Here is an 11,170-nt window from a genome sequence, read left to right on the forward strand (position 1 = left end):
AGCGGGGTTACGGCTCCCAGACTGGTTCGTGGTTTTATTACCAGTCCCGGAGCCCTGACGGGCGCTTCGAAGGGAGGTGAGCGCCACGGAGCCCGTAGCGCGGAGGGCGCGCCTGCCTTCTGCGGGGAGGTTCTGGAAACTCTGAGGAAGAGATGGCTATTCTGTTATGTGCTGCCAAAATAACCTCTGCCCGCCTTCAGCCCCTCGTTGGGCACCAGCGAGTGCAGGGAGGGATGGGAGCCAGAGCCCTGCAGCCGTGGGTGGGCGGGCTGGGAAATCGTGAGGTGGAAGGAGCCCTGTGAGCAAGGGCAGCGTGCCTGTGTGCTGCCTTGAGTAAACCACAGCGCTTCCATCGGTGACTTTCTGGCTGTGGCAGATGACCTTTTCAACTTGGAGGGTGCCTTTTGGTTTGTTCTGGTGTGCTTTGAGCCAAATCTTTGTCTTCCCTTGCAGAACACCATGGCTACTCTCAAGGAGAAGCTGATGACCCCTGTTGCTGCAGGAGTCGCGGCCCCGAACAACAAGATAACTGTTGTGGGGGTCGGACAGGTTGGGATGGCCTGTGCTATCAGCATCCTTGGAAAGGTACGGCTCAAGGACGTGGTGTTCAAGCTCCCACTGCTGTAATGTTCTGCACCGCCTGTTTGTCTTAGCAAATGGTGGGAAATTTGGTAGGTTAGCACAGGAATGAATCAACTGCAGTTTGTGTGAGCAAGCGGTGACTTAAACTGTTCGTGCAAGGCTGACCTCCCTGTTTGGTTTCTCCTTGTTCTCTCACCTTTCCATCTGTGCTTAGCAATAAATTTCTTACTAGGCAGTGTTACTTTGCAGGCTACTGGGAAGATGTAGTGAGCAACAGCTCTGGAGCCCCAGCAAAACTTTTCTTTCTCTTTTTCATTTTCTTTTTCTTCCACAACAAAGCTGGAGTTTGCTTTGTGGGAGAGCTCCGCTGCGCAAAGAATGCAGACAGAGCAGAAATACATATGAAATAGGAATCAGAACTGTGTGTGTTTGCTTTGCTTTTTATTCTTCTAATGCCTATGTGCTGCAATAATGGGAAATACTGCTGTCCCCTTCAGTAGGCTTCTTTATTTCCCTTAAGCCCTTATTGCTTGGTTATATGACTTTAGTTTTTGGAAAACTAGTTAGATGTCTAGACTTAGAGGTTATTCTGACTTTTCCTGTTACTGGTTTCCGGGCTTTTTCTAGGCAAATCTCATGTTGCAGTCTTTGAGCAAAGCCTTATTATGCAATAAGGATCTTTTGTACTTTGCCCTTTGTTTTTAAAGAACACTGTGAATGAGTTAAATTTGATTCCTGCCATGCCATTTTTTGAAAAGACAAATGGGAGCTGCAGATCTCTTTTAAAGAAGGCATAAGCCATGCCCTACCCAATTGCAGTGGCAGATCTTAAATCAAGTAGCTCTCTGAGATCAAAAATCTTGCATGTACTCCTAAACTATTTGTGTTTTATTTGGAGATGAACCATGCTCTACTTAATGCCTTGAGGATGCATGTTTTAAAGTGTGGGGTTTTTGATCACTACAGAAATTTTTAAGGGTACTCATGAACCTTGTGAGCAAGAAAAACCAACAGTAAGAAAAAGCCAGAGTGAAACTAAATGCTGATGTGAAAGCAACAAATAGTTTTTAACACTATATAGTGTCTATAAAGGAGAAATTTAACAGAAAAACAATGCAGTTTGGGTTTTCCTATTTTTTTTTAGCAAATGTTTGCCTCTTGTGTTCTGTACTCTTGTTTTTGAAGGAGGATTGTAATCTGTAAGGTTGGCAGTGAGGGAGTCAGGTGAAGTTACTGTGAACTTAACTATAGTCCAGCATTTGTCTGTGTTTAATATGCTGCTCTAAGCAGGATCAAATTGTGCTTTCAGAAACGTAGGCACAAAGTTTTACTGTTAATGAGTAGTGTGCACCAAACCCAGAGTAAAAGCTAGTTTTAAATTTTTCAGGCTTGTATTACAGCATAAAACTTATTTCAACTGGGCTTCTGCTCTCTTGTATTCTCTCACAAGTATAAGCTGCAGTACAAAACATTTCTATAATAAAACCATCTGATTCTCATCACTGAATCAGATGTGGCTTTGACTTGTACAAAATGGTTGGCTCCCCAGGATGCCTTTCTGTTAAACCATGGCATAACATTTTGTGCTTAATTTCCTATACTTTAATAGGTGGATGCAGTTGAGTTTTAGATGGCTTTGAATTTTATAAATTTAAACAGTGTGACAGTACTAATTTCGGTTTACTGGTGTTGTACTTAATATGAATTTGAATGACACTAAAACTTCCATGTTGGTTATTTTTACCTCCCTCTCAGTTAGCAACGCATTACTGATGCTGCCTTACTGTTTTAGAAGTGGAAACATCTCTGCACTCACAAGTCAGCTGTTATCAATGAGAATATTTTAAGCTGCATCCAGTGATTATGTAGACTTCATTCCTGTGTGTGCTAATAATGAACTGAGTTCTCTAGGCAACACTGATGCAAATTCATGAAAGGAGTCATTGGAGTTATTCCAGGTGCTCTTCTGTTTCAGTGAGAGCTGGCTCCTTGAACCTGCTGAGTCTGGTGAATATTGGTTGCAAGGTCTAGACTGAAAGCCCCATATTGTTAGACTGTCTGTATGAATTGGTTTGTAATCATACATGTGCACACATTCTTTCTTCAAATTCTGATTACACCAATTCAACACCAGCAACTTCAGTTAAGGATACTTTCTCATAATGTGTAAATAACTGAGACTTTAACTTTACCCTGCAGACTACTTTTGAGAACAGCGAGTGTGGATGTAGATTCTTATGGTTTTCCTTCAGCAGTTGATCAAATCAGTTGTGAAAGGAAACAATGCAAAAAAGTAATAGACTCTAACATGATTTTAGAGTATGAAATGAAAAAATTAAATATGCCTGCTGTTAAATATATTTTTCCTGTGGAAAAACAGTGCATATTGTTGCTGCTTCAAGTAGTTTAGTTGATGCTAATAATTAAACTTCCATGTGAAGTAAGGAGTGTTACCTTTTTATAGGAAACTAAGGAAGATTGCTTGCAGTAATATTTTCAATAGCATAAAAATGGCTTAGCTGCTTTCAAACGGGGTGTAGATACCTGGAAAATAGAGAGCAGTAGTAATCTGAATCTCAGTATAATTTACTGAATGATAAGCCTTTAAGTATAGTAGAATTTACAAGGGTAGTAACACTTCTGTCAAAAGGCAGTGAAACTTTGCATTATAGCAGAATGCCTTTTTCCCCCACTTCCATATTTCACTGTTTTCCTGTTCTGAGACTATATGACATTATCGCCTGACTTAACCTATCTGAACAACAAGTGCATGGGGCTAAACTTGTTCTGCAAAGTAAATATTAAGCAGTAGCTCTAGTAGAGAAAAATTAGGTAAAGAATCTGTTTCCTCTTGATACTATTTAGTATTGAGGAAAATAAGTCTGTTCCCATTCTATTTTTTGTGAAAAGAATTGGCTGAAGGAATGTTATAAGAAAACTTATTTGATAATTACATGTGGTGTGTTGATTAGGTATTTAAATATTTAAAATAGGCCTGTTTGCCGGATAGATTTAGAGGCTTTGTTATGACTCTGAAAGATGCAACCTTTTTCCAAAGGTAGTAACTAAGTCATGAAGTGCCTTACTAGCAGAGGGTTAGCTGTGCACTCAAACTCCCCACAAATAATAATTTTTTGGAAAGTCTGAATGAGTTTTATGAACCTGTGCTATAGGAGCCTCTGACTTTTTTAGTGTGAGATACATCAGAATGCCAAGAGTGCTGGTTCTACTGGTTTACCGTAGGAGCCTCTGACTTTTTTAGTGTGAGATACAAGAATGCCAAGAGTGCTGGTTCTACTGGTTTACCCTTGGAGAAGAGATGCTTTCAGATGTGTAACATGTTACTCTGAAATGTAATATAGCTCAGGGCTAACTTTAAAATGCAAGTGAACTGCTTCATTGACTCCTTCAAACTTTGTTGTTTTCAGGATCTTTGTGATGAGCTTGCTCTGGTTGACGTTCTGGAAGACAAACTAAAAGGAGAAATGATGGATCTGCAGCATGGCAGCTTGTTCCTTCACACTCACAAGATTGTGGCAGACAAAGGTGAACCTCGGTTTCTTTCATTTAATACTGACATTCAGTGGGTTTGCTTAATAGTGGAGCATTAGTTGTGTAATCCTGAAGAACTCTAAGGATTTGGCTCTGAAAAGTTGAAGTATGTGAATTGGTGTGAGAGTTCAGATGACCGCCGTAACAATGGGAGTAGCTCTTAATCTGGCCTTTCTCTTTCATCTCTAAAGGCCGCTCTACAGTTTTGGGCTTCAATAAAACTGATCTTAATAAAAATCTAGTACCTCTTTGATGTAGGAGAAATACTACTGTTATTTGGATAGTGGAAGTGAAATTTGGGAGGGATTGAGTGTACTCTCCCAACCCATGTATTGATATATCAGGACAATGCAAGAGATGGTGCTGGCTTTAATATTGGTGTCTCATGTTTTTGGGGGTTGAATGCATGCACAGTGGAGAAGCTACCCATAATACCTGTATGAACAAAATGCTATTGAAATTAGTGAGAAGTCTATCTAACACATTCTATATCTTCTCACCCATGTTCCATTGTAGACTATGCTGTCACAGCCAACTCCAAGATTGTGGTAGTAACTGCAGGGGTTCGTCAGCAAGAGGGGGAGAGTCGTCTCAACCTGGTTCAGAGGAATGTGAATGTCTTCAAATTCATCATTCCTCAGATCATGAAATACAGCCCCAACTGCACCATCCTGGTGGTTTCCAACCCAGGTAAGGCAATTTTTTCCTAGAACGCTTATAAATTCTATTTGTCAGAGTTAGTGTTTTAATTATCAGTCTTCCCAACTACAACTTGAATATTGAAAATTAATAGCTTTGTGTGGACATCTGCCATGTAGTTGCTAATGGCAGAATACAAACAAATATTCTGTACTTTCTGATGTTATCTTTATTCAGATGTGTCATTCTCATCATGTCTATCTTAAAAGCATGCCTTGTGGTAAATACTTCAGTTTATGTACTTTGGCTTAAGCAGTAGGTAGTTTGAGATTTTTATCTCTAAAGGAGACATCCATTTTGCTTTTAAATTGTTTGCAAATCATAACTTTTGTGTCTGGATATGATATGGCTGTTTTTCAGGATGAAGAACTTACCTATAGTCTTGCTCTATTTTCAGGAAAAAATTTACATGTTTAAGCCTATCGTGGCAGAAAGGCTAACTGTACTACATAGTTCAGTTAGATTAGAAAAGATGTAGTTATAACTAACTACACATACTTGTGTGCTCACATGCAAGTATGTCACTGCACTGGGACAGCTTGGTTATTTGGATGTCTGAAAGTGACTGTCCAATGCTGGATGCCTAATGCATTCTTATATGCTTTGTAGGGTGTCTCTGTAGAGCTGCCTTTGCTTGATTCAATGTCTTAGTGAAGCCATTACTACAGAGCCCTGGCAGTGACATGACAGTGGTTTTAAAGATACCTTGGCAGAGTCAAAACAGTGCATGTAAAGCTAGCAACTCAGCTGGTGGTTGAGCAACTAGCTGACGTAGAATGAGTACTACTGAATACTAGTGTACTGAGCAAGTGGCTACTGTGCAAGTACAGTAACTTAGAGCAATTCTACACACTTACCTAAAAATCTATCTGAGGCAAAGATAAAATTTTCCTTGTTCTAGTGAGGTTGAAGTCAAACCATAGACTTCTCTCCAGTAGAGCAGCTGCAGGAAGATGGCATATTGACTTTTCAGAATTATTTTTATAATGCTTTGTTTCCTCAGTGTGTGGAATTTTGTCTGCTAGTCTTATATAGTGGAAGTTATTGTGAGCCCATTAAAAGGTACTTCAGGGGTGTCTGCTACACATGTGGTGTATGACCTTGATGTCCTTCCCTGTTTAATTTCCCCAGATCTGTCTGGGCTCTAGCTGACGTAGCACTGTCTGCAGCCTGTCCTAGGTGGAAAGCCCTACTGTAGGCAAATGATGAGATTACAAAGCAGGACTTAAACAGTCTGGGTGCATGTCTCTGCACTGGACTCAAAAGCCAGACTGTCCAGAGCAAATGTAGCTGTTTGATAGGGAGGTGCTCTGTAGTCTGTACAGATTATTGTGATCCTGGATGCCTGACAAGCATGCTGCTTGTAACAGAGAGGTGTGAACTGTACTGAGATGACATGCCTTTGGGGCCTGAGCAGAGCAAATGATGTATTTCACATCTATAGACACAAATACATTCCCTCCTGAGAGCTGGCTGGCTTTTGAGTGTTTTGGAGCCATAATTAATGATTGCAGCCTGTTTATTATTGTTCTGTTGGATTAGAGGTTTTTCTCTCTGCCCCAGTTCAGGTTTGTCTCTTTCTAGAACTCTATTTTTAGAGCCACATGCAGCCAAAGCATAGAGCTCATCTGGCTTTTCATGCTGCAGAGGTAACTGGTGCAGAAACTGCTTAATGCACAAATCTGTTTAAGAAATGAACCTGAAGTAGTTACATACTGTTTCTAGTTTGTAAGTCTCAAAACAGGCTTCATTTTCAATTGCTTTACCTCTTACTGTGAAGTAGAAGGTAACGTTACTTCAGGAAACTGCTTGAATGTTTTGGCCAATGAAAGGTTCAGTCCCAATTCAGGATGCCCTAGGGGTTTATCTGACAAAAGTGCCACAGACTTTAGCTGGTAGGATACTAATCCCCAAAGACCTTCCTCAATTTTCTGAACAGTAGCTGGATGGGTCCTAAATTTCAAGCAGTCAGACCTGAAATACTGTGACTGAGCCCAACTGTGCTTTGAATCCTCCTGGTTGCCTGCAGCAAAGTAATTCTTCTTGGTGTATGTGAATGGTTTCATTTACTGTGCATGTTCTCCTTTTCAGTGGATATATTAACCTATGTCACATGGAAGCTGAGTGGCCTGCCAAAACACCGTGTGATTGGAAGTGGCTGCAATCTTGACACAGCTAGATTTCGCTATCTGATGTCTGAGAGACTTGGTATCCACCCAACCAGCTGCCATGGCTGGATCTTGGGAGAACATGGTGATTCTAGTGGTAAGGAGCAGTTCTGACCTCCTTGGGAATAAACAGTACAATGTTAGAGGTTGAGGCCTAAGTCGTGTTACAAAAATCTGAAAGAACAGGTGCAGCTGAGTTCAAGTAACTAGGACTTTGCTGTATTTTTATGAAGATTAGAGTTGAGACAAGTTCAGGAAATCTAGCTATACTTTTTTTAATAAAGTGATTGTGGCTGTATGATTAAACCCTGAACTAAAAAAGCCAATTTTGTTAGCTAACAAGTTGTGTCCTAAAGGCTACAGCTGACGACTACTCTTTATCCTCAGTTTTTGGAGTATCATGGTCTGTAGCATGGTTCTCTAAAAGCAATACTAGCTCTTGTTATGTCAACGGCAGAGCTTCTAGCAAGTAGTAGAATAAGCTAGCAATCCAGATTCAAGCTAACAAAATTATGCCTTACCTTATTTTGTGATTTTTTTCTCCATGCTACTTAAAAGAGAGAATGGTTTTAAAACCATGTGAAATCCAAGCAGCTTATTTGTCTTAATCTGAAATGATGCAGACATCAACATCTGTGTAGATTGGTACTGCTTTATATTTTAGTGCTGTGTATTTCTAAGGGAGCCATCTTTTCTATGTCCCATTGCATTTGATCAAAGTACAGTGTCTGATCAACAACAATATTTACTGAAGCCAGCCCTACGTTGTAATGAAAGTAGAGCTTGGCTGAGCATACACAGAGCTCATTTTGCTTCAGTGTTACAGCTGCTTTTGCCTTGAAGTAAGTAAAACTTCCTAGTTATCTCACAGAAACAGAGAATGAATCTGCCTATAAGCTTCCAATATGAAGGGAGATGTGCAAATTCTTCTCGCTGTTCTAAGTTTGCATATTACTACCCTGTTATTTGGGGAAATAAGAGCAGAATTCTTGAAGGATAATCCTAATACTGATTAATGGGACAGCAAATACATACTTGCTGCAATTAGAATAAAACTAGTATTAAAAGGCTGAACAGCTAAAATGTGATATTTTTTTGCTAGAATTTGAGGTGTCTGACTTCAGAAGTAGCTGTCTACATCTTTCAAGGACTGAAAAGCTCTGTTCATGTGTTACTACTGACTTGTTAAAGTGTCATTACTAAAATAGTCACGTTTGACCCCCAGAGTTCTCAGAATTAGTTGTGGTTAAATGAAAACTTAAAATCTGCCTCAAAATGTTGTGGTTCTGGCTACTACTACTTTATTTCTAGTTGTCTTAGATAGGAAAAGCAGAAGGGGAGTTGATAAGTGCTATTGAAACTGATGTCCTCTCTGTTACAGTGGCTGTTTGGAGTGGAGTTAATGTGGCAGGCGTTTCTCTCCAGGAGCTGAATCCTGCCATGGGAACTGACAAAGATACAGAGAACTGGAAGGATCTCCACAAGCAAGTGGTCGAAAGGTACAGTGGCTTGAGGAATAAGGTGGATATATGTGATGCTGCAAATAGCTAGTCTGCACACTGTCTCCTTGTCACTGCCTCTCCATTCTGCTGCAGCTTTTATGACCTCTTATTTAGAGGGTTGCACAAGTAAGTGGAACTACCGGTTTAAACACTGAAGTGCAGGATTTCAGCTGATAAATTTTATTACCCTGCAGTGAGACAAGCTATTGCATAAGATACCCACTTCACTGCAGTGCTTAGAGCTGTGTGCACTTACTTTCTCATAGGTAGCTTCTTAAATGGTTAAACTTGTCCAAAGGGCACAAGACTTGGAAAAGGTATTATGTTTCTGTAAGCAAAGTGTTGGAGTTGATCTGGGGAAAATCTTGTTAACTGATTTTTGGGAAATCTGTCTAGAGGTAACTATACAAGTTGCTAAATCATTTGTCTCACTTGTGAAATAAGGACTATACTGGTATAAAGTGTATGCAGATGTTGGTTACAATTAGGATGTGTGTAGGTAGTGTATGGCTTTGACTCTAAATGTTTACCTGTTCCAAATGCACTCAGAATGATTGTGCCACTGACTTGAATAGAGAACTTGTTCAGCTGTAGGTGTCTGTTTTTCTACTTAACACTAAGAAATGTTCATAGATGGAAGCTATTTTTCTTAACTAATCCTGTGAGAACAATGGGGCTTCTTTATTATATGTAGGGGATAATGCAGACTTTATACTTTATCCTCTAATGCTGAAATACATGACTCCCTTACTTTGACGTTTTAATTCCAAAGCTTACAATGTGTCACAAGTTTCAGGGTTTTTTAAATGGGAAATCTTCATTCATCTTAAGACAGTGTTCAGACAGTGTCTTGACATCTTAATGCAACTGTATTTCAATATTTCCTTAGTGCCTATGAGGTAATCAGACTTAAGGGATACACAAACTGGGCCATTGGCCTTAGTGTTGCTGACCTCTGTGAGACCATGATGAAGAACTTGTGCCGGGTTCACTCAGTCTCAACACTGGTAAAGGTAAGGAGTGGTAGCTAACTGGATGTTCTAGTTCATTTTGCTGTTATGGAAAAGCTAAATAGTCTCAATTAGTAAGGTGCTGGACAAAGGAAGCTTTATAAAATACTACTTTAATTTTAAATGGGAGCTTACTATTGCAATTTTTTTCGTCTGACATCTTAGCCTACCGTTCTCACAAGTATGGAGCTGAAACTAAGTTCTCTGTACTCTACCTGGTGTTGCACTACCCTTGTGTAAAGTTTGCCATGTGTGGCATGCAGATTAATTAAAAGGAAGTTTCAGTGCAAAAATGGAAAATTTAGTTGAGGCCCAGATTCTACAAACTAATGCCTAGCGAAGGTGCTAGGGAAGAGAGCAGTGTCCTTTCATAGCTGGTATAACTGGCTGCATCTAATCTGTGCCAGCTCTATAACCTCCAGCACAGCATAGACTCTGAACAGGCTGAGCTTACTGCTCCCTCTATAGTTGGAAAAAAGGCCTGCCCTAATCCTGTGTCTTTGAATCTTGTCAGCTACTTGCTGTATATAAATGAGGGGTTTGGAGGTGGGGTTTCCAAAATCAGTCATTTCGGTGTTGCCAATCACTTGGTCTAAAACAGCTCTGCACTTTTTATTTTCATCAAATACGTTGTGATTGAAAATCGAATTTTCTGCAGGCTTCAAAAATGAGTCTTAAGCTCTGCTCTCAGAAGGCTTCCTGGTGTGTAAACTAAAAGCAGATCTGGGGTGATGGGTTCATGCCTGAGTGATCTTTTTTTTTGTTTGTGGCAGGGCATGTATGGCATTGAGAATGATGTCTTCTTGAGCCTTCCTGCTGTCCTAAGTGCCTCTGGATTGACAAGTGTCATCAACCAAAAGCTGAAGGATGATGAGGTGGCTCAGCTGAAGAAGAGCGCGGATACACTGTGGAACATCCAGAAAGATCTCAAAGATCTGTAACTTGTGAATGTTAGATTCCAGCAATAGAAAAACAGCATGTGTGCAGATGTGGGCTCTACTCACTATACATCTCTATGGTTAATGTTTAATGCTCTTCCAGACTGAGCTTTGTCCACAGTAGCTAAACTTATGCTTGCTGTAACGCACAGACCTTATGAACAAATAAAGCAACTTTCAGGCATGTTTTGTTGTCCTGGTGATTTATTTTCAGTATTTAAATTATCTAGCTTACTCTGGCATTCTTCTTTAATGCTTGCCACAGACTATGTGGAAGTGTAGATGCACATGTTCTTTCAAAAGGTTAGAAACAATGTAGTAATTGCCTGTGGTGGGATTTCACGAACACAACCTTACTTGGAAGCCTTTTCTGTATGATTTGGTTTCAGTCCAGATGCTGAGTCAGTGTAGTTCATTCCCAGACTTGTTTCTGATGCAGTACTTCCTATTTTTTTTTTACTCATGGGTAGAAAAAACAGGATGAGGATTTGCCTTTGGGATTTCGTCACTGGCCTAGAAAAAGGGTCTTGTAGATCCTTTTCTCTTCTGGATTCAATTCATGGCTTGTTATTGGTGTCTAGTTTTCATAATTTTTAGAACAAACAAGATTCTTTTCTATTTGATTACCCATAGCAAAGGGGGTTTTTTTAGAGTTAAAGACTGGAGTCCCATGATAGTCTTGTTTATAGAGCAAGTCAGATTGGGCCTTTAATCTCTAA

At 40.0% G+C, this 11,170-nt stretch overlaps 1 protein-coding gene across 1 annotated transcript; it reads left to right on the forward strand.

Annotated features, from left to right (window-relative positions):
- Positions 1–447: 447 nt before the first annotated feature.
- On the forward strand, positions 448–10,626 carry LDHB (lactate dehydrogenase B). Its single transcript, XM_009648745.2, has 7 exons — positions 448–585; positions 4,011–4,128; positions 4,651–4,824; positions 6,925–7,098; positions 8,383–8,500; positions 9,393–9,516; positions 10,287–10,626. Exons 1-7 carry the CDS (start codon positions 460–462, stop codon positions 10,452–10,454), a joined length of 1,002 nt encoding a protein of 333 aa, XP_009647040.1. The 5' UTR covers positions 448–459; the 3' UTR covers positions 10,455–10,626.
- Positions 10,627–11,170: the final 544 nt, after the last annotated feature.

Source organism: Egretta garzetta, unplaced genomic scaffold, assembly GCF_000687185.1.
Source record: "Egretta garzetta isolate BGI_Z169 unplaced genomic scaffold, ASM68718v1 scaffold81, whole genome shotgun sequence".
Lineage (NCBI taxonomy): Eukaryota > Metazoa > Chordata > Aves > Pelecaniformes > Ardeidae > Egretta > Egretta garzetta.